Source organism: Schistocerca cancellata, chromosome 8 (assembly GCF_023864275.1).
Source record: "Schistocerca cancellata isolate TAMUIC-IGC-003103 chromosome 8, iqSchCanc2.1, whole genome shotgun sequence".
NCBI classification, from domain to species: Eukaryota; Metazoa; Arthropoda; class Insecta; order Orthoptera; family Acrididae; genus Schistocerca; species Schistocerca cancellata.
In genome coordinates, this window is record NC_064633.1 from 41,882,236 (window position 1) to 41,907,247 (window position 25,012).

The 25,012-nt window shown below is 47.0% G+C and overlaps 1 protein-coding gene across 1 annotated transcript in view; it reads right to left on the reverse strand.

The window, feature by feature from the left end:
* Positions 1–7,514: 7,514 nt before the first annotated feature.
* The window catches only part of LOC126095026 (uncharacterized), a gene marked incomplete at its 3' end in the record, with an annotated part of 123,927 nt that continues 106,429 nt past the window's right edge, over positions 7,515–25,012 (reverse strand). The window contains exon 3 of the mRNA XM_049909688.1: positions 7,515–7,627. Coding sequence (XP_049765645.1) covers positions 7,515–7,627 — 113 coding nt within the window. The remainder of the gene's footprint in view (positions 7,628–25,012) is intronic.

Genomic DNA, 25,012 nt, shown 5'->3' on the forward strand with positions numbered 1-25,012 from the left:
TTATATGAGATGGCACTTCATGGGCTTTTATTTAAATGGTCATTTTAGTATATAAAGTTGCCAACTTTACACCATAAGACTTTCCTTATAAGTTAAAATGAAGTTGCACCTTCGGTGGCAAAGTTAATATTTTAATTGTTAGTGTTTTGTACCATTTCCATCCCTCCTACAGGGTGCATAGTTTGTGTGCTTGTGTGAATTGTTAAAACTTTTAGTTTTAAAGTAATCTGGTGTGTTGCAGATTTGCACCAGAGTAGTGTTTCAGAGGTTGTTGTGAGCGGTCGTAACTACGGCCGTGTCAAAAGGGAGCGGCAAGGTTCTCAGCCCGAAAGCTCATACAGTCAAAAATTTGTTTCTTTCTGGCTGTGAATAAATTGTAACTTGATATTTAGAGGGTGCTTTGTGATTATAATTTTAAATCTGTTTCTTTAAAAAAAATGCTTTAGGCACCATTAAAGTGAATAAATTACCATTTGTTAAAAAGGAATTTGCTTATGATTTCATGAGTTACTCCCTTGCAACTACTTCCACGCTCACATAGTGTGATTAAATGTGTTAATGTTCTTGATGAATCTCTAGTAAGCAGAATTCTCAGGAAAACTCTTTGAAAATAAAGCACGGTTCAGTGCCATCACGTTTGTAACTGATTTTGAGGCCAGTATGTCACAGAGCACGGAGGGGGGAAGGGAAGCGGTTGCGCATGTGTAAAAAAACAGATAATCGATCCATAACCTTGAGATAACAACGTAAAAACGAGGTATTCAAAAGAGTGGTTTCCATCTCGAATTAATGCAATACCCCGGCAGCGGTTGGTTTGGGGATCCATGTTTATCGCAGCTGTTTAGCTACTTTTGGCTTGTACTTTCCATGTGTGAATTATTGACCATCTACATCTACATCTACATACATACTCCGCAATCGGTGCGTGGCGGAGGGTACCTCGTACCACAACTAGCATCTTCTCTCCCTGTTCCACTCCCAAATAGAACGAGGGAAAAATGAGTGCCTGAATGCCTCTGTACGAGCCCTAATCTCTCTTATCTTATCTTTGTGGTCTTTCCGCGAAATATAAGTTGGCGGCAGTAAAATTGTACTGCAGTCAGCCTCAAATGCTGGTTCTCTAAATTTCCTCAGTAGCGATTCACGAAAAGAACGCCTCCTTTCCTCTAGAGACTCCCACCCGAGTTCCTGAAGCATTTCCGTAACACTTGCGTGATGATCAAACCTACCAGTAACAAATCTAGCAGCCCGCCTCTGAATTGCTTCTATGTCCTCCCTCAACACGACCTGATAGGGATCCCAAACGGTCGAGCAGTACTCAAGAATAGGTCGTATTGGTGTTTTATAAGCCGTCTTCTTTACAGATGAACCACATCTTCCCAAAATTCTACCAATGAACCGAAGACGACTATCCGCCTTCCCCACAACTGCCATTACATGCTTGTCCGACTTCATATCGCTCTGCAATGTTACGCCCAAATATTTAATCAACGTGACTGTGTCAAGCGCTACACTACTAATGGAGTATTCAAACATTACGGGATTCTTTTTCCTATTCATCTGCATTAATTTACATTTATCTATATTTAGAGTTAGCTGCCATTCCATACACCAATCACAAATCCTGTCCAAGTCATCTTGTATCCTCCTACAGTCACTCAACAACGATACCTTCCCGTACACCACAGCATCATCAGCAAACAGCCGCACATCCCTATGCACCCTATCCAAAAGACAGTTTATGTAGATAGAAAACAACAGCGGACCTACCACACTTCCCTGGGGCACTCCAGATGATACCCTCACCTCCGATGAACACTCACCATCGAGAACAACGTACTGGGTTCTATTACTTAAGAAGTCTTCGAGCCACTCACAAACTTGGGAACCAATCCCATGTGCTCGTACCTTAGTTAAGAGTCTGCAGTGGGGCACCGAGTCAAACGATTTCCGGAAGTCAAGGAATATGGCATCCGTCTCATACCCTTCATCCATGATTCGCAAGATATCATGTGATAAAAGGGCGAGTTGAATTTCGCAGTGGGGATGCTTTCTAAAGCCGTGCTGATGCATGGACAGCAACTTCTCTGTCTCAAGGAGATTCATTATATTCGAACTGAGAATATGTTCGAAAATCCCGCAACAAATCAATGTTAAGGATATTGGTCTGTAATTTTGAGGATCCGTCCTTCTACGCTTCTTATATACAGGCGTCACCTGCGCTTTTTTCCAGTAGCTCGGGACTTTACGTTGGGCAAGAGATTCGCGATAAATGCAAGCTAAGTAAGGAGCCAATGCAGTAGAGTACTCTCTGTAAAACCGAATTGGAATCCCATCAGGACCTGGCGATTTATTTATTTTCAACCCATTAGGCTGCTTCACAACCTCTTGGATGTCTATCACTATGTCCTCCATACAGGAAACTGTACGAGGCTCAAACGGCGGTATGTTTGTGCGATCCTCCTGCGTGAAAGATTTCTCAAATGCTAAATTTAAAATTTCAGCTTTCGTTTTGCTGTCTTCCGTTGCCAGGCCAGATTGATCAGTGAGTGACTGGATGGAAGCCTTCCACCCGCTTACCGATTTTACGTAAGAACAGAATTTCGTTGGGTTTTCAGCAAGATCTTTTGCTAAGGTACGACGGTGGTAGTGGTTGTATGCTTCGCGCATCGCTCTTTTTACAGCAGCACGAATCTCTATTAACTTTTTCCTGTCCTCATTCTCCCGATCTTTCTTGTACCGCGAGTGCATCTGCGTTTGCTTCCTGAGCATTCTCCGAATTGCGCTGTTAAACCACGGTGGGTCTTTTCCGTCCGTAACCCACTTATTCGGCACATACTTGTCCAATGCTTGATTTACAATGTGTTTAAAATTTGCCCATAATTCTTCCACGTTCATCGTACCGGAAGTAAATGAGGTCGATTCATTTGCTAAGTGGGATGCTAACAACTGCTTATCTGCTCTTTCTAGTAAGAACACTCTCCTAGCCTTCTTGACCGACTTTTTAACTTTCGTAACCATAGTCGTAATGACAACATCATGGTTGGTTGGTTGTTTCGGGGAAGGAGACCAGACAGCGAGGTCATCGGTCTCATCGGAGTAGGGAAGGACAGGGGAGGAAGTCGGCCGTGCCCTTTGAAAGGAACCATCCTGGCATTTGCCTGGAGCGAATTAGGGAAATCACGGAAAATCTAAATCAGGATGGCCGGACGCGGGATTGAACCGTCGTCCTGCCGAATGCGAGTCCAGTGTCTAACCACTGCGCCACCTCGCTCGGTGCTAACATCATGATCACTAATCCCTGTCTCAACAGTGATACCGACGATGAGGTCTGGTCTGTTCGTGGCTACCAGATCTAAAATATTTCCATTACGCGTTGGCTGTTGATTTAGATGCTCATGACAGTTTTCGGATAATGTGTTCAAAAGTAATTCACACGACGGCTTGTCTGTACCAACTGTAATGAATCCATAGACATCCCAGTCTATACTAGGTAGTGTAAGTAGGCTGTTTATGTTTTCTTATTGGCAACGTTACATAGCGCTCTATATGAAAATCACTGGCTGTGCTGTGTGCAGTCTGTGGCTAGTTTGCATTGTTGTCTGCCATTGTAGTGTTGGGCAGCGGCAGCTGGATGTGAACCGCGCGTAGCGTTGCGCAGTTGGAGGTGAGCCGCCAGCAGTGGTGGATGTGGGGAGAGAGATGGCGGTAGTTTTGAAATTGAACTGCTATATATATTATGATTATTAAGGTAAATACAGTGTTTGTTCTCTATTAAAATCTTTCATTTGCTAACTATCCCTATCAGTAGTTAGTGACTTCCGTAGTTTGAATCTTTTATTAAGCTGGCAGTAGTGGCGCTGGCTGTATTGCAGTAGTTCGAGTAACGAAGATTTTTGTGAGGTAAGTGATTTCTGAAAGGTATAGTTTAATGTTACTCAGGGCCATTCTTTTGCAGGGATCTTTGATAGTCAGATTGTGTTGCTCTAAAAATATTGTGTGTCAGTTTAAGCACAGTCTTGTATAAATTGTTCAAAGGGGACGTTTCATATGTCGACCCTTAGCCGAGGATACCTCACTGGAATCTTCTGATTTTTTCTTGTAGTTTGTGTAATTAGTGTAGATTTTGTTTATTGCTAGCGCGTAATTGTAGAGAGAATCTCCTTTGTAGTTGCAGCCTTTCATTGTTGTACAGTAAAACAGTTGTGGCATGCATGTAGATTTGCACCAAGTATTTCGCAGCTGCAATTAACTAGACATTATTTTCAGTACTATGTTAATGTGTTCTCTTATTTTTCTCTTCAAATTGTACTTTTCTGTGTTATCGTGTGAAATATTGTGACAATAATGACGTGTGAAAAACGTAACACTAGGCTTCAAAGTAAACTGAGAAATAATAGTGACGACGAGCGTAGCTTATCAGCACCACTGGGTAGTGAATTAACAGACATTCGAAGTAGTAATTTGGTGATTGTGCATAGGGAGATGGAGCGGGCGGCAAATAATGGTGTAGACAGTGAAACAGGTAGTGAACAGGGAAGCATTATCGATCGATCGGTCGGCAACAGCTCGCCTCAGGAATCCGAAATGACAGAACACAATATTGCAAATACTGTAGACTTAGGTTTTGGGTCCTCACCGTTTTCTCAAATGAGTCAAGACACATTTTCTGCTTGTCAAAATGTGAATGTTGCCGGTGAAAATGCACTGCCAAAAAGCATAGAGAAACAGATTCCAGACACTAATACATTATTATTGCAATTAATGCAACAAATGGAACAAAATCAGAGACAAATGGGACAGAATCTTTTAAAGTTAGACACAATGGAACAAAATCAGAGACAAACACAGCAAAAGCTTCAAAAGTTAGACACAATGGAACAAAATCTTCAAAAGTTAGACACAATGGAACAACACCAGAGACAAACACAGCAACAGTTACACACAATGGAACAAAATCAGAGACAAACACAGCAAAAGCTTCAAAAGTTAGACTCATTGGAACAAACTCTCGAACAAACACTGTATTTACCATAATAATCATAATATATATAGCAGTTCAATTTCAAAACTTCCGCCATCTCTCTCCCCACATCCACCACTGCTGGCGGCTCACCTCCAACTGCGCAACGCTACGCGCGGTTCACATCCAGCTGCCGCTGCCCAACTCTACAATGGCAGACAACAATGCAAACTAGCCACAGACTGCACACAGCACAGCCAGTGATTTTCATACAGAGCGCTACGCAACGTTGCCAATAAGAAAACATAAACAGCCTATTTACATAAAGAAAACATAAACAGCCTACTTACAGTAGGTTGAAGTCGCCTCCGACTAATACAGCATGATCCGGGTACTTCTGCGATACAGAGTGTAGACTCCCTTTGAATGATTCTAGAACTGTCACGGTGGAACCTGGTGGCCATTAATAACACCCCACAATTATCTTTATTTCTCCTAGCCCTGTTAAACGTGTCCAGATAACTTCACAATCACACTCTACTTCTGGCCGTTGCGGCCGAGCGGTTCTAGGCGCTACAGTCTGGAACCGCGAGACCGCTACGGTCGCAGGTTCGAACCCTGCCTCGGGCATGGATGTGTGTGATGTCCTTAGGTTAGTTAGGTTTAAGTAGTTATAAGTTCTATGGGACTGATGACCACAGATGTTAAGTCCCATAGTGCTGAGAGTCATTTTTGAACACTCTACATCGACCTCAGTAGACACAATATTTTTGTCAACTGCAACGAAGACACCACCTTCTACGGTGTCTAATCTGTCTTTCCGATACACGTTCCAACCCTCACTAAATACACTCCTGGAAATGGAAAAAAGAACACATTGACACCGGTGTGTCAGACCCACCATACTTGCTCCGGACACTGCGAGAGGGCTGTACAAGCAATGATCACACGCACGGCACAGCGGACACACCAGGAACCGCGGTGTTGGCCGTCGAATGGCGCTAGCTGCGCAGCATTTGTGCACCGCCGCCGTCAGTGTCAGCCAGTTTGCCGTGGCATACGGAGCTCCATCGCAGTCTTTAACACTGGTAGCATGCCGCGACAGCATGGACGTGAACCGTATGTGCAGTTGACGGACTTTGAGCGAGGGCGTATAGTGGGCATGCGGGAGGCCGGGTGGACGTACCGCCGAATTGCTCAACACGTGGGGCGTGAGGTCTCCACAGTACATCGATGTTGTCGCCAGTGGTCGGCGGAAGGTGCACGTGCCCGTCGACCTAGGACCGGACCGCAGCGACGCACGGATGCACGCCAAGACCGTAGGATCCTACGCAGTGCCGTAGGGGACCGCACCGCCACTTCCCAGCAAATTAGGGACACTGTTGCTCCTGGGGTATCAGCGAGGACCAACGCAACCGTCTCCATGAAGCTGGGCTACGGTCCCGCACACCGTTAGGCCGTCTTCCGCTCACGCCCCAACATCGTGCAGCCCGCCTCCAGTGGTGTCGCGACAGGCGTGAATGATGGGACGAATGGAAACGTGTCGTCTTCAGCGATGAGAGTCGCTTCTGCCTTGGTGCCAATGATGGTCGTATGCGTGTTTGGCGCCGTGCAGGTGAGCGCCACAATCAGGACTGCATACGACCGAGGCACACAGGGCCAACACCCGGCATCATGGTGTGGGGAGCGATCTCCTACACTGGCCGTACACCACTGGTGATCGTCGACGGGACACTGAATAGTGCACGGTACATCCAAACCGTCATCGAACCCATCGTTCTACCATTCCTAGACCGGCAAGGGAACTTGCTGTTCCAACAGGACAATGCACGTCCGCATGTATCCCGTGCCACCCAACGTGCTCTAGAAGGTGTAAGTCAACTACCCTGGCCAGCAAGATCTCCGGATCTGTCCCCATTGAGCATGTTTGGGACTGGATGAAGCGTCGTCTCACGCGGTCTGCACGTCCAGCACGAACGCTGGTCCAACTGAGGCGCCAGGTGGAAATGGCATGGCAAGCCGTTCCACAGGACTACATCCAGCATCTCTACGATCATCTCCATGGGAGAATAGCAGCCTGCATTGCTGCGAAAGGTGGATATACACTGTACTAGTGCCGACATTGTGCATGCTCTGTTGCCTGTGTCTATGTGCCTGTGGTTCTGTCAGTGTGATCATGTGATGTATCTGACCCCAGGAATGTGTCAATAAAGTTTCCCCTTCCTGGGACAATGAATTCACGGTGTTCTTATTTCAATTTCCAGGAGTGTATTTCAGAACTTCCTATCTCAGGGTTCAGCCAGGTCTCAGTACCGAGAATAATTTGCGCGCCACACGCTTCCTGGAGGGCAGTAAATTGTGGTTTAGGTGCACCTCTGAAATGGAGTGTGTTTCAGAAAGGAACCCCCCCCCCCGCCCCCCTCCTCTGCCTTATGCTGTTTAGTTTACGCTGCCACAGAAGGTCGCTGTCCGGGCCCGGCTACGCTACTCACCCACCGCTGACGGGCCGGTCCTCCTCGGCCAGGTTGGCGGCGAAGCGCGCCCCGTGCCTCAGCAGCAGCAGCGCCACGTCCGGCTTGCAGACCTGCAGCGCCGCAGCCAGCGCCGTGGAGCGCCGGTACTCCGCCATCGGGACGTCGGCCGCTCGTCGCCCGCCGCCGCACCCTTCAGTCACCCAAGAGGCAGTCAGGAGAGGCGTCCCAAATTTCAGAAACATATCTGTAACTTCCTGGCAGATTAAAACTGTGTGCCCGACCGAGACTCGAACTCGGGACCTTTGCCTTTCGCGGGCAAGTGCTCTACCATCTCAGCTACCGAAGCACGACTCACGCCCGGTCCTCACAGCTTTACTTCTGCCAGTATCTCGTCTCCTACGTTCCAAACTTTACAGAAGCTCTCCTGCGAACCTTGCAGAACTAGCACTCCTGAAAGAAAGGATATTGCGGAGACATGGCTTAGCCACAGCCTGGGGGATGTTTCCAGAATGAGATTTTCACTCTGCAGCGGAGTGTGCTCTGATTTGAAACTTCCTGGCAGATTAAAACTGTGTGCCCGACCGAGACTCGAACTCGGGACCTATGCCTTTCGCGGGCAAGTGCTCTACCATCTCAGCTACCGTGTCGTGCTTCGGTAGCTGAGATGGTAGAGCACTTGCCCGCGAAAGGCAAAGGTCCCGAGTTCGAGTCTCGGTCGGGCACACAGTTTTAATCTGCCAGGAAGTTTCAAATCAGCGCACACTCCGCTGCAGAGTGAAAATCTCATTCTGGACATATCTGTAAGTTTCAGGGGTAAGACAAGGCTGCAACCTGTCTCCACTGTTGTTCATATTATTTATGGATCATGTGTTGAAAATAATAGACTGGCTGGGTGTGATTAAGATAGGTGAACACAAAATAAGCAGTCTCGCATATGTGGATGACTTAGTTGTGATGGCAGATTCGATTGAAAGTTTGCAAAGTAATATTTCAGAGCTAGATCAGAAATGTAAGGACTATGGTATGAAGATTAGCATCTCCAAAACGAAAGTAATGTCAGTGGGAAAGAAAAATAAACGGATTGAGTGCCAAATAGGAGGAACAAAGTTAGAACAGGTGGACGGTTTCAAGTAATTAGGATGCATATTCTCACAGGATGGCAACATAGTGAAAGAACTGGAAGCGAGGTGTAGCAAAGCTAAGGCAGTGAGCGCTCAGCTACGATCTACTCTCTTCTGCAAGAAGGAAGTCAGTACCGAGACTAAGTTATCTGTGCACCGTTCAATCTTTCGACCAACTTTGTTGTATGGGAGCGAAAGCTGGGTGGACTCAGGTTACCTTATCAACAAGGTTGAGGTTACGGATATGAAAGTAGCTAGGATGACTGCAGGTACTAGTAGATGGGAACAATGGCAGGAGAGTGTCCACAATGAGGAAATCAAAGAAAAACTGGGAATGAACTCTATAGATGTAGCAGTCAGGGCGAACAGGCTTAGATGGTGGGGTCATGTTACACGCATGGGAGAAGCAAGGTTACCCAAGAGACTCATGGATTCAGCAGTAGAGGGTAGGAGGAGTCGGGGCAGACCGAGGAGAAGGTACCTAGAGTCGGTTAAGAATGATTTTGAAGTAATAGGTTTAACATCAGAAGAGGCACCAATGTTAGCACTGAATAGGGGATCATGGAGGAACTGTATAAGGGGGGCTATGTTGCAGACTGAACGCTGAAAGGCATAATCAGTCTTAAATGATGATGATGATGATGATCTGTAAGTTGCAGGCAAGGACGGGTAATATACAGGGTTATTACAAATGATTGAAGCGATTTCACAGCTCTACAACAACTTTATTATTTGAGATATTTTCACAATGCTTTGTACACACATACAGAAACTCAAAAAGTTTTTTTTAGGCATTCGCAAATGTTCGATATGTGCCCCTTTAGTGATTCGGCAGACATCAAGCCGCTAATCAAGTTCCTCCCACACTCGGCGCAGCATGTCACCATCAATGAGTTCGAAAGCATCGTTGATGCGAGCTCGCAGTTCTGGCACGTTTCTTGGTAGAGGAGGTTTAAACACTGAATCTTTCACATAACCCCACAGAAAGAAATCGCATGGGGTTAAATCGGGAGAGCGTGGAGGCCGTGACATGAATTGCTGATCATGATCTCCACCACGACCGATCCATCGGTTTTCCAATCTCCTGTTTAAGAAATGCCGAACATCATGATGGAAGTGCGGTGGAGCACCATCCTGTTGAAAGATGAAGTCAGCGCTGTCGGTCTCCAGTTGTGGCATGAGCCAAATTTTCCAGCATGTCAAGGTACACGTCTCCTGTAACGTTTTTTTCGCAGAACAAAAAGGGGCCGTAAACTTTAAACCGTGAGATTGCACAAAACACGTTAACTTTTGGTGAATTGTGAATTTGCTGCACGAATGCGTGAGGATTCTCTACCGCCCAGATTCCCGCATTGTGTCTGTTCACTTCACCATTAAGAAAAAATGTTGCTTCATCACTGAAAACAAGTTTCGCACTGAACGCATCCTCTTCCATGAGCTGTTGCAACCGCGCCGAAAATTCAAAGCCTTTGACTCTGTCATTGGGTGTCAGGGGTTGTAGCAATTGTAAACGGTAAGGCTTCTGCTTTAGCCTTTTCCGTAAGATTTTCCGACCGTTGGCTGCGGTATGTTTAGCTCCCTGCTTGCTTTATTCGTCGACTTTCGCGGGCTACGCGTGAAACTTGCACGCACGCGTTCTACCGTTTCTTCGCTCAATGCAGGCCGACCCGTTGATTTCCCCTTACAGAGGCATCCAGAAGCTTTAAACTGCGCATACCATCGCCGAATGGAGTTAGCAGTTGGTGGATCTTTGTTGAACTTCGTCCTGAAGTGTCGTTGCACTGTTATGAATGACTGATGTGAGTGCATTTCAAGCACGACATACGCTTTCTCGGCTCCTGTCGCCATTTTGTGTCACTGCGCTCTCGAGCGCCCTGGCGGCAGAAACCTGAAGTGCGGCTTCAGCCGAACAAAACTTTATGAGTTTTTCTACGTATCTGTAGTGTGTCGTGACCATATGTCAATGAATGGAGCTACAGTGAATTTATGAAATCGCTTCAATCATTTGTAATAGCCCGGTACTGTAGTGTCGCGGAATAGTAAAGAGTTGGAAACGCAGAATATTGTCAAAGCTTCGTTGCCTATGCCGAGAGCCAGAGGTAGTAAGTTAGCCAAGAGGTAAGAGGATTGCACATATATCGGAATGTGTCGTCACGCAGGGGCAATGGCCTGGTTACACACAACAGGCCAGAGAGAATTGCTTAGCACGTGGGTTTGTGTTGGACGGAGACTTTCGTAGAGTGCAAGATAGAGGTATAGCGTCAGCTGTACTGCATTTCACAACTTCTCATAAGTCTGCTGCGACAACACGTAACTCTGTCGCAAGAACACAGATGAATCAGCAGTGTAAGTGGAACGAATGCGGTCATTACGAACGAGCATGACGTCAGGACGTCGCTCGTGCTTCCTTTAAATACGCCAGCTTTGATAGCAACAAGGCACTCGCAGTTAGACTTGCAGTTAGATGTGTACTGGGTCGCTGCGTAGCGCTCAGCTCGGTGATCGACATGTTAATCTTTATTAAGGAGATGTTGCATTAAGGGCGGCCCATGCAGCAGCAGACGTGAAGGGACAGTACCAGCTCTGGTCCTCTCTGCTGCCGCTGTCTGTCATCGACCCAGGATTAGCAGACATCGCGGCAGACTCGCTCGCCGCCAATGCTGACCACATCAGCGAGCCGTCGTCGAGATCGTGCGGGGCCTAGGCCCTGTGCATCCGCCGTCACAACCGGGTCAGCCGACAACGCTGGGGGACTGCAGCCCGTTCCGCCCGTCCACCGCGGACGAGCCACCAGGAGGAGCAGGGGAGAAGACGGGGTGGGTTGGAGTACACTCCGCACTAAGAGAACGCCTCTCCTGCCGACAGCACCGGGCCTCCAACCCGGAGCCACCTACGCCCAACCGCCTGCTTTCCGCCGCCGAGCCGGCCGGGCAGCCGAGCGCCGCCAACCACGCGCGGCCGAAGTAAAGCCGTCGGCACACGGACCGTGCTATCGAACGTTAACGTTGAGCGTGCCAAGTTCAACGTGCTGCTGAACGCTCAGAAACGATGCGACTTGTGCATACGGTACGTGGGCCCCAACGTGGTATACGCGATCGCAACGCACTCCAGCGGTAGTTAAGGGATACTTCTAGTTCGTGATCACACTTTTTACTCAATGGGCGCGCTTAAAATTCCCACGCTAGCTCTATTAAAACGCACATTTCCACCATCGTCCACGAAAAGGAAAGTAACATGCGCAATTATTAAGGACACAGACTTATAAAAGCTCTACTCCAAACAGTGCATTACAAATTTGGAATATTTCTCCCCATAGGATAAACATTATTTCACGGACCGTGCTATCCAACGTTAAAGTTGAGCGTGCCAAGTTCAACGTGCTGCTGAACGCTCAGAAACGATGCGACTTGTGCATACGGTACGTGGGGCCCAACAGGGTATACGCGATCGCAACGCACTCCAGCGGTAGTTGAGGGATGCTTCTAGTTCGTGATCACACTTTTTACTCAATGGGCGCGCTTAAAATTCCCACGCTAGCTCTATTAAAACGCACATTTCCACCATCGTCCACGAAAAGGAAAGTAACATGCGCAATTATTAAGGACACAGACTTATAAAAGCTCTACTCCAAACAGTGCATTACAAATTTGGAATATTTCTCCCCATAGGATAAACATTATTTCACGGACCGTGCTATCCAACGTTAAAGTTGAGCGTGCCAAGTTCAACGTGCTGCTGAACGCTCAGAAACGATGCGACTTGTGCATACGGTACGTGGGACCCAACAGGGTATACGCGATCGCAACGCACTCCAGCGGTAGTTGAGGGATGCTTCTAGTTCGTGATCACACTTTTTACTCAATGGGCGCGCTTAAAATTCCCACGCTAGCTCTATTAAAACGCACATTTCCACCATCGTCCACGAAAAGGAAAGTAACATGCGCAATTATTAAGGACACAGACTTATAAAAGCTCTACTCCAAACAGTGCATTACAAATTTGGAATATTTCTCCCCATAGGATAAACATTATTTCACGGACCGTGCTATCCAACGTTAAAGTTGAGCGTGCCAAGTTCAACGTGCTGCTGAACGCTCAGAAACGATGCGACTTGTGCATACGGTACGTGGGGCCCAACAGGGTATACGCGATCGCAACGCACTCCAGCGGTAGTTGAGGGATGCTTCTAGTTCGTGATCACACTTTTTACTCAATGGGCGCGCTTAAAATTCCCACGCTAGCTCTATTAAAACGCACATTTCCACCATCGTCCACGAAAAGGAAAGTAACATGCGCAATTATTAAGGACACAGACTTATAAAAGCTCTACTCCAAACAGTGCATTACAAATTTGGAATATTTCTCCCCATAGGATAAACATTATTTCACGGACCGTGCTATCCAACGTTAAAGTTGAGCGTGCCAAGTTCAACGTGCTGCTGAACGCTCAGAAACGATGCGACTTGTGCATACGGTACGTGGGCCCCAACGTGGTATACGCGATCGCAACGCACTCCAGCGGTAGTTGAGGGATACTTCTAGTTCGTGATCACACTTTTTACTCAATGGGCGCGCTTAAAATTCCCACGCTAGCTCTATTAAAACGCACATTTCCACCATCGTCCACGAAAAGGAAAGTAACATGCGCAATTATTAAGGACACAGACTTATAAAAGCTCTACTCCAAACAGTGCATTACAAATTTGGAATATTTCTCCCCATAGGATAAACATTATTTCACGGACCGTGCTATCCAACGTTAAAGTTGAGCGTGCCAAGTTCAACGTGCTGCTGAACGCTCAGAAACGATGCGACTTGTGCATACGGTACGTGGGGCCCAACAGGGTATACGCGATCGCAACGCACTCCAGCGGTAGTTGAGGGATGCTTCTAGTTCGTGATCACACTTTTTACTCAATGGGCGCGCTTAAAATTCCCACGCTAGCTCTATTAAAACGCACATTTCCACCATCGTCCACGAAAAGGAAAGTAACATGCGCAATTATTAAGGACACAGACTTATAAAAGCTCTACTCCAAACAGTGCATTACAAATTTGGAATATTTCTCCCCATAGGATAAACATTATTTCACGGACCGTGCTATCCAACGTTAAAGTTGAGCGTGCCAAGTTCAACGTGCTGCTGAACGCTCAGAAACGATGCGACTTGTGCATACGGTACGTGGGGCCCAACAGGGTATACGCGATCGCAACGCACTCCAGCGGTAGTTGAGGGATGCTTCTAGTTCGTGATCACACTTTTTACTCAATGGGCGCGCTTAAAATTCCCACGCTAGCTCTATTAAAACGCACATTTCCACCATCGTCCACAAAAAGGAAAGTAACATGCGCAATTATTAAGGACACAGACTTATAAAAGCTCTACTCCAAACAGTGCATTACAAATTTGGAATATTTCTCCCCATAGGATAAACATTATTTCATGGACCGTGCTATCCAACGTTAAAGTTGAGCGTGCCAAGTTCAACGTGCTGCTGAACGCTCAGAAACGATGCGACTTGTGCATACGGTACGTGGGGCCCAACAGGGTATACGCGATCGCAACGCACTCCAGCGGTAGTTGAGGGATGCTTCTAGTTCGTGATCACACTTTTTACTCAACGGGCGCGCTTAAAATTCCCACGCTAGCTCTATTAAAACGCACATTTCCACCATCGTCCACGAAAAGGAAAGTAACATGCGCAATTATTAAGGACACAGACTTATAAAAGCTCTACTCCAAACAGTGCATTACAAATTTGGAATATTTCTCCCCATAGGATAAACATTATTTCACGGACCGTGCTATCCAACGTTAAAGTTGAGCGTGCCAAGTTCAACGTGCTGCTGAACGCTCAGAAACGATGCGACTTGTGCATACGGTACGTGGGGCCCAACAGGGTATACGCGATCGCAACGCACTCCAGCGGTAGTTGAGGGATGCTTCTAGTTCGTGATCACACTTTTTACTCAATGGGCGCGCTTAAAATTCCCACGCTAGCTCTATTAAAACGCACATTTCCACCATCGTCCACGAAAAGGAAAGTAACATGCGCAATTATTAAGGACACAGACTTATAAAAGCTCTACTCCAAACAGTGCATTACAAATTTGGAATATTTCTCCCCATAGGATAAACATTATTTCACGGACCGTGCTATCCAACGTTAAAGTTGAGCGTGCCAAGTTCAACGTGCTGCTGAACGCTCAGAAACGATGCGACTTGTGCATACGGTACGTGGGGCCCAACAGGGTATACGCGATCGCAACGCACTCCAGCGGTAGTTGAGGGATGCTTCTAGTTCGTGATCACACTTTTTACTCAACGGGCGCGCTTAAAATTCCCACGCTAGCTCTATTAAAACGCACATTTCCACCATCGTCCACGAAAAGGAAAGTAACATGCGCAATTATTAAGGACACAGACTTATAAAAGCTCTACTCCAAACAGTGCATTACAAATTTGGAATATTTCTCCCCATAGGATAAACATTATTTCACGGACCGTGCTATCCAACGTTAAAGTTGAGCGTGCCAAGTTCAACGTGCTGCTGAACGCTCAGAAACGATGCGACTTGTGCATACGGTACGTGGGCCCCAACGTGGTATACGCGATCGCAACGCACTCCAGCGGTAGTTGAGGGATACTTCTAGTTCGTGATCACACTTTTTACTCAATGGGCGCGCTTAAAATTCCCACGCTAGCTCTATTAAAACGCACATTTCCACCATCGTCCACGAAAAGGAAAGTAACATGCGCAATTATTAAGGACACAGACTTATAAAAGCTCTACTCCAAACAGTGCATTACAAATTTGGAATATTTCTCCCCATAGGATAAACATTATTTCACGGACCGTGCTATCCAACGTTAAAGTTGAGCGTGCCAAGTTCAACGTGCTGCTGAACGCTCAGAAACGATGCGACTTGTGCATACGGTACGTGGGGCCCAACAGGGTATACGCGATCGCAACGCACTCCAGCGGTAGTTGAGGGATGCTTCTAGTTCGTGATCACACTTTTTACTCAATGGGCGCGCTTAAAATTCCCACGCTAGCTCTATTAAAACGCACATTTCCACCATCGTCCACGAAAAGGAAAGTAACATGCGCAATTATTAAGGACACAGACTTATAAAAGCTCTACTCCAAACAGTGCATTACAAATTTGGAATATTTCTCCCCATAGGATAAACATTATTTCACGGACCGTGCTATCCAACGTTAAAGTTGAGCGTGCCAAGTTCAACGTGCTGCTGAACGCTCAGAAACGATGCGACTTGTGCATACGGTACGTGGGGCCCAACAGGGTATACGCGATCGCAACGCACTCCAGCGGTAGTTGAGGGATGCTTCTAGTTCGTGATCACACTTTTTACTCAATGGGCGCGCTTAAAATTCCCACGCTAGCTCTATTAAAACGCACATTTCCACCATCGTCCACAAAAAGGAAAGTAACATGCGCAATTATTAAGGACACAGACTTATAAAAGCTCTACTCCAAACAGTGCATTACAAATTTGGAATATTTCTCCCCATAGGATAAACATTATTTCACGGACCGTGCTATCCAACGTTAAAGTTGAGCGTGCCAAGTTCAACGTGCTGCTGAACGCTCAGAAACGATGCGACTTGTGCATACGGTACGTGGGGCCCAACAGGGTATACGCGATCGCAACGCACTCCAGCGGTAGTTGAGGGATGCTTCTAGTTCGTGATCACACTTTTTACTCAACGGGCGCGCTTAAAATTCCCACGCTAGCTCTATTAAAACGCACATTTCCACCATCGTCCACGAAAAGGAAAGTAACATGCGCAATTATTAAGGACACAGACTTATAAAAGCTCTACTCCAAACAGTGCATTACAAATTTGGAATATTTCTCCCCATAGGATAAACATTATTTCACGGACCGTGCTATCCAACGTTAAAGTTGAGCGTGCCAAGTTCAACGTGCTGCTGAACGCTCAGAAACGATGCGACTTGTGCATACGGTACGTGGGGCCCAACAGGGTATACGCGATCGCAACGCACTCCAGCGGTAGTTGAGGGATGCTTCTAGTTCGTGATCACACTTTTTACTCAATGGGCGCGCTTAAAATTCCCACGCTAGCTCTATTAAAACGCACATTTCCACCATCGTCCACGAAAAGGAAAGTAACATGCGCAATTATTAAGGACACAGACTTATAAAAGCTCTACTCCAAACAGTGCATTACAAATTTGGAATATTTCTCCCCATAGGATAAACATTATTTCACGGACCGTGCTATCCAACGTTAAAGTTGAGCGTGCCAAGTTCAACGTGCTGCTGAACGCTCAGAAACGATGCGACTTGTGCATACGGTACGTGGGGCCCAACAGGGTATACGCGATCGCAACGCACTCCAGCGGTAGTTGAGGGATGCTTCTAGTTCGTGATCACACTTTTTACTCAACGGGCGCGCTTAAAATTCCCACGCTAGCTCTATTAAAACGCACATTTCCACCATCGTCCACGAAAAGGAAAGTAACATGCGCAATTATTAAGGACACAGACTTATAAAAGCTCTACTCCAAACAGTGCATTACAAATTTGGAATATTTCTCCCCATAGGATAAACATTATTTCATCATTCCCACAATTTAATAAAACTCCAAGGTCAGTCTTACTTGATCACTGTTCCTACGCAGCAGCAGAATCTTTGCAACATGTGAATTACGAGGCGTAAAAGAAAAAGGAGCAAAATATCTTTATGCAAGTAGCGCAAGCTGTCCTGTAGCTTAAGCCAATCCAACGAAGTCACCCCTAAAAAAAAAGGTGAACTTATATTTACATAACATCAAATATTATAGTATATGCTTATATTAAACTAATAATAAAGTATCAGAACCTAATACAAACGCGAATGTCAGGAAAAAAATTTTGGAAGTGTTACGTTGCGAACCACGGCCCCCTCTTAAACTCATGACTGGACAGAGACACTACTCACTACGCTAAACCAACAGTACACCTGTCTATGATCGTATTATCTTAGCCATTGGTAAAAACATCAATCGTAGGTAATTATGTTTCTAATTGAAATTTAATTAGAACAAATTGTACCAAGAACAATGCGTTTTGGGTGGATCTTCAGTGTGTAGCTGGCTTCAAATAGCCTACTCTCATAATACGCAAGTTGCAATAATTCTTTGGTTTTGAATATGTTTCTCATTAATTTATTGGATCGAATCACACAACTAACAACGGGTTCTCCAGTGATTCTCAATTTGCTGGTGGTCAGAAACGGCATGTATAAATATAGGCTTGAAATGGAAGCCAATATGGCGGCTCACAACTCTGTACTAAAGGGAGACGGCGTGCGTGTGACGTAGGTGGCGTTGTTCCATCTAATTGGTCAACGCTCAGACGCACGCTGGGAATATCTGACATGTCAGATATTGCTCTGCACGTTCGGAAATACTGCCGAGCGTGCTATTCCACGCTATGACGTCAGAAACTCGGCACGCTCAACGCTCAACGTTCGGATGCACGGTCCGTGTGCCGACGGCTTAAGGGCACTCCTGCGCTACGTCACAGCACTCGGCGCTGCGCTAGCAAGACTGGTGCGGCCCGGATCTGGTGTCACTGCTCCGAGTCAGCAAGGACTCGGGGAAGGTCGTTGACATCACCAAGCTCAGCCAGCCTGTGTTACGCGGGCCACATTGTACTCGGCAGGAATAAAGTTGTTGTGAATGAATAATGTTTCTTTGGCGTTTCTGACGCTTCTACAGCCATTTCCTAGCATCCTGACAACTGGAGAGGTCACCGCTCGGCCATCGAGTCCACCGTAGGCGACTGGGACCACTGTGGCGCCTACAATACACTGAAGAGCCAAAGAAACTCTTACACCTACTAGAGATGGGTAGTTCGCGAACGAACGGGTGCAAAGCAACGGTTCACCAAGATGAACGAAAGGACCGAGGAACGAATTCCAAGGAACGATCGGTTCATAGTTCACTTAGATCACGGCGGTCTACTTATAGTTCCCGGGAACGAGGAACGATCGGTTCACAGTTCACTAGTTCACTTCGGTCGCGGCGGTCACTTGGGCAGTTCTCGTTCCAGCCTCGGTCGCGTGCTCGTCTCAGTCTCGGTCTCCCTCGGCCGCACTCGTCGTTCTTCGTACGACCACCTGTCTCAGTTCCACTGCCGACTGCTCCTAGTTAGTTCAGTATCCAGTTGTTCGTTTCGTTCACTGCGCTTGCCCATTTTACATGTCTTCCAAACTGTTCTTGCACTTGGTTCTGGCTATTCAGCGTCCACGTCCGGCAATCAAAAAGTATTTTATAGTTACGTAAATTACATAAAAATTACGTTGTATGTAATAGGTAGGTCTTTTCAGGTAACGAAAGGGCATATCAGCTCACTTCGTTATATCGATGAACAGCAGAAGACATACAAGGCAAGTTTTGTTTTGTTACTCATCTATTTTTTGGTTTCATCGACTTGATTTAGCAACTAACTTTCAATAATTTTCTTAATTTTTAGTGTAAGAAAATTCATATAAAACGATTTTCGTGTATCTTTCATATACAAAACATTACATTTGGATTTAGGAAGGCTCTAATTATTTTTAATCTTGGTTGTTTCCAATTTGCATTACCTGCTAGTTTGGTATCTTTGAAAAAAAAAAAAAGTGGGTTCTGGGTCATTTCGGCTCAGTTGGAAAAGCGGTGCCTCTCCATTTGAAACGATTTAGATTGCCATAAAACCGTATTTACTTATTATCTCAAAAACATTTGTTCAGAAGGACCTTTCAAACCAAAAACTTTATTACTGCGAACTTAATTATTATTATTATTGCTGCATTAACTTTAATAATGCAACATAAAAACCTAATTTTTACTAAGCGTGTGACGCAAGTATAATGACAAAACCACATTTTATTTTATGCCCCCATAAAATCTCTACTTCGCCTACAAACTCAGAGACAACGTGAAGTATATATGGTATAGGGTGTAAACGATTATTGTTTACAACATGGCATAGCTATGTAGTGTAAGTCGAAACGAAGAATTTTATACAAGACACTTGTGGTCTATTAAGTTGGGATCAGCCACCAACAGGTTTACAAGACTACATGTGCTATAGCCCATGCGCGTCGCGTGAGATTTTCACGTTCTCTTCTCCAGCTCTCTACCCATCGTCATCGATTGTATCGCAATTCTTGTTTGCATTAGCTTGTTATTTCTTCACTGCCTAATCATTACATGTTTGTCTGTTTGTTGTATCTGCTCGTAACGGGCAACACATCGTCCGTGATTGGCGAGCAGTCTGTACTCGGGGCCGGTTTTCCGTGCACCACCCTGTATTATTTCCCTCCGATCAGCAACACAACGCTACAGTTGGCTAAACGAGAGGTTCTGCAGAATCACAGAAACTAATACTAAAAGTGTGTAAGAATTCTGCAATGAATAAAAACTCTATACTCCAGGGGGGAGGCAAGTGCCCCCTCTCGGTGCCCTCCATCCTTCAGTCACCTGCACTACAAGTTTTCAGTTTTTCATAAGAACCATATACCAAACACAAATGAACGGTGAACGAGTAAAAATGAATGGTTCCCAAAAAAGAACGATCAGCAGTGAACTAGTTCCCAAGGATGAACGACTTTGCCCATCTCTAACACCTACCTAATATCGTGTAGGGTCCCCGCGAGCTCGCAGAAGTGGCATGGAAGCGACTAATGTCTGAAGTAGTGCTGGAGGGAACGGACACCATGAATCTGCAGGGCTCTCTATAAATCCGTAATAGTACGAGGGGATGGAGATCTCTTCTGGACAGTACGCTGCAAGGCGTCCCAAAATTGCTCAATAATGTTCATGTCGGGGGAGCTTGGTTACCGGCAGAAGTACACTACTGGCCATTAAAATTGCTACACCGAGAAGAAATGAAGATGATAAACGGGTATTCATTGGACAAATACACTCCTGGAAATGGAAAAAAGAACACATTGACACCGGTGTGTCAGACCCACCATACTTGCTCCGGACACTGCGAGAGGGCTGTACAAGCAATGATCACACGCACGGCACAGCGGACACACCAGGAACCGCGGTGTTGGCCGTCGAATGGCGCTAGCTGCGCAGCATTTGTGCACCGCCGCCGTCAGTGTCAGCCAGTTTGCCGTGGCATACGGAGCTCCATCGCAGTCTTTAACACTGGTAGCATGCCGCGACAGCGTGGACGTGAACCGTATGTGCAGTTGACGGACTTTGAGCGAGGGCGTATAGTGGGCATGCGGGAGGCCTGGTGGACGTACCGCCGAATTGCTCAACACGTGGGGCGTGAGGTCTCCACAGTACATCGATGTTGTCGCCAGTGGTCGGCGGAAGGTGCACGTGCCCGTCGACCTGGGACCGGTCCGCAGCGACGCACGGATGCACGCCAAGACCGTAGGATCCTACGCAGTGCCGTAGGGGACCGCACCGCCACTTCCCAGCAAATTAGGGACACTGTTGCTCCTGGGGTATCGGCGAGGACCATTCGCAACCGTCTCCATGAAGCTGGGCTACGGTCCCGCACACCGTTAGGCCGTCTTCCGCTCACGCCCCAACATCGTGCAGCCCGCCTCCAGTGGTGTCGCGACAGGCGTGAATGGAGGGACGAATGGAAACGTGTCGTCTTCAGCGATGAGAGTCGCTTCTGCCTTGGTGCCAATGATGGTCGTATGCGTGTTTGGCGCCGTGCAGGTGAGCGCCACAATCAGGACTGCATACGACCGAGGCACACAGGGCCAACACCCGGCATCATGGTGTGGGGAGCGATCTCCTACACTGGCCGTACACCACTGGTGATCGTCGACGGGACACTGAATAGTGCACGGTACATCCAAACCGTCATCGAACCCATCGTTCTACCATTCCTAGACCGGCAAGAGAACTTGCTGTTCCAACAGGACAATGCACGTCCGCATGTATCCCGTGCCACCCAACGTGCTCTAGAAGGTGTAAGTCAACTACCCTGTCCAGCAAGATCTCCGGATCTGTCCCCCATTGAGCATGTTTGGGACTGGATGAAGCGTCGTCTCACGCGGTCTGCACGTCCAGCACGAACGCTGGTCCAACTGAGGCGCCAGGTGGAAATGGCATGGCAAGCCGTTCCACAGGACTACATCCAGCATCTCTACGATCGTCTCCATGGGAGAATAGCAGCCTGCGTTGCTGCGAAAGGTGGATATACACTGTACTAGAGCCGACATTGTGCATGCTCTGTTGCCTGTGTCTATGTGCCTGTGGTTCTGTCAGTGTGATCATGTGATGTATCTGACCCCAGGAATGTGTCAATAAAGTTTCCCCTTCCTGGGACAATGAATTCACGGTGTTCTTATTTCAATTTCCAGGAGTGTATAATTTAACACAGTACAGGGAAATTATAGTTAGTCACCAATTTTTTTAAACAAAAATGTACACATCTTCTGTAAAAATGGCCCGCGAGAAAGAAAATTTCTGAGCAATTCTCTGCTGTGAAACAGTTCGGTTTTGTTTTATTTTTATCTTTGACATTCAGAGTACGATAGGTAGTCATTTAAACCATTACGCAAATAGTTTTCCCCATATATACACTGAAGAGCCAAAGAAACTGGAATTGACATGTGTATTCAAATACAGAGATATGTAAATAGGCAGAACACGGCGCTGCGATCGGCAACACCTGTACAAGGCAACAAGTGCCTGTCGCAGTTGTTAGATCGGTTACTGCTGCTACAATGGCAAGTTATCAAGATTTAAGCGAGTTTGAACGTGGTGTTATAATCGGCGCACGAGCGATGGGACACAGCATTTCAGAGGTAGCGATGAAGTGGGGATTTTCCCGTACGACCATTTCACGAGTGTACCGTGAATCCGGTAAAACATCAAATCTCCGACATCGTCGCGGCCGGATACAGAGCCTGCAAGAACGGAACCAACGACGAGTGAAAAGAATCAAATGGTTCAAATGGCTCTGAGCACTATGGGACTCAACATCTGAGGTCATCAGTCCCCTAGAACTTAGAACTACTTAAACCTAACTAACCTGAGGACAAGACACACATCTATGCCCGAGGCAGGATTCGAACCTGCGAGCGTAGCAGCAGCGCGGTTCCGGACTGAAGCGCCTAGAACCGCTCGGCCAAACCGTCCGGCTGAAAAGAATCGTTCAACGTGACAAAAGTTCAACCCTTCCGCACTCTACTACAGTTTTCAATGCTGGTCCATCAAAAAGTGTGCGAACCATTCGTCGAAACATCATCGATATGGGCTTTCGGAGTGGAAAGCCGACTGGTGCAACCTTCATGGCTGCACGACATAAAGCTTTACGCCTCGCCTGAGCCCTTCAACACCGACAGTGGACTGTTTATGACTGGAAACATTTTGCCTCGTCGAACGAGCGTCGTTTCCAATTGTATCGAGCGGATGGACGTGTACGCGTATGGAGACAACCTCATGAATGCATGGACCCTGCATGTCAGCAGGGGACTGCTCAAGCTGGTAGAGACTCTGTAATGGTGTGGGGCGTATGCTGTTGGAATGTTACGGAACCCCTGATACTTCTAGATACGACTCTAAGAGGTGATACATTCGTAAGCATCCTGTCTGATCAATTGCATCCATTCATGTTGATTGTGCTTTCCGACGGACTTGGGCAATTCCAACAGGACAGTGCGATACCCCACACTTGCAGAATTGCTACAGAGTCTCTTCAGGAACATTCTTTTGAGTTTAAATACACTACTGGCCATTAAAATTGCTACACCACGAAGATGACGTGCTACAGACGCGAAATTTAACCTACAGGATTGCATATGCAAATGATTAGCTTTTCAGAGCATTCACACAAGGTTGGCGCCGGTGGCGCCATCTACAACGTGCTGACATGAGGGAAGTTTCCAACAGATTTCTCATACACAAACAGCAGTTGACAGGCGTTGCCTGGTGAAACGTTGTTGTGATGCCTCGTGTAAGTAGGAGAAATGCGTACCATCACGTTTCCGACTTTGATAAAGGTTGGATTGTAGCCTATCACGATTGCGGTTTATCGTATCGCGACATTGCTGTTCGCGTTGGTCGAGATCCAATGACTGTTAGCAGAATACGGAATCGGTGGGTTCAGGAGGGTAATACGGAGCGCCGTGCTGGATCCCAACGGCCTCGTATCACTAGCAGTCGAGATGACAGGCACCTTATCCGCACGGCTGTAACGGATCGTGCAGCCACGTCTCGATCCCTGAGTCAACAGATGGGGACGTTTCCAAGACAACAACCATCTGCACTAACAGTTCGACGACGTTTGCAGTAGCATGGAGTATGAGCTCGGAGACAATGGCTGCCGTTACCCTTGACGCTGCATCACAGACAGGAGCGCCTGCGATGGTGTACTCAACGACGAACCTGGGTGCACGAATGGCAAAACGTCATTTTTTCGGATGAATCCAGGTTCTGCTAACAGCATCATGATGGTCGCATCCGTGTTTGGCGACATCGCGGTGAACGCACATTGGAAGCGTGTATTCGTCATCGCCATACTGGCGTATCACCCGGCGTGATGGTATGGGGTGCCATTGGTTACACGTCTCGGTCACCTCTTGTTCACATTGACGGCACGTTGAACGGTGGACGTTACATTTCAAATGGCTCTACCGTTCATTCGATCCCTGCGAAACCCTACATTTCAGCAGGATAATGCACGACCGCATGTTACAGGTCCTGTACGGGCCTTTCTGGATACAGAAAATGTTCGACTGCTGCACTGGCCAGCACATTCTCCAGATCTCTCACCAATTCAAATCGTCTGGTCAATAGTGGCCGAGCAAGTGGCTCGTCACAATACGCCAGTCACTACACTTGATGAACTGTGGCATCGTGTTGAAGGTGCATGGGCAGCTGTACGTGTTCACGCCATTCAAGCTCTGTTTGACTCAATGCCCAGGCGTATCACGGAAGTTATTACAGCCAGAGGTGGTTATTCTGGGTACTGATTTGTCAGTATCTATGCACCCAAATTGCGTGAAAATATAGTCACATGTCAGTTCTAGTATAATATACACTCCTGGAAATTGAAATAAGAACACCGTGAATTCATTGTCCCAGGAAGGGGAAACTTTATTGACACATTCCTGGGGTCAGATACATCACATGATCACACTGACAGAACCACAGGCACATAGACACAGGCAACAGAGCATGCACAATGTCGGCACTAGTACAGTGTATATCCACCTTTCGCAGCAATGCAGGCTGCTATTCTCCCATGGAGACGATCGTAGAGATGCTCGATGTAGTCCTGTGGAACGGCTTGCCATGCCATTTCCACCTGGCGCCTCAGTTGGACCAGCGTTCGTGCTGGACGTGCAGACCGCGTGAGACGACGCTCCATCCAGTCCCAAACATGCTCAATGGGGGACAGATCCGGAGATCTTGCTGGGCAGGGTAGTTGACTTACACCTTCTAGAGCA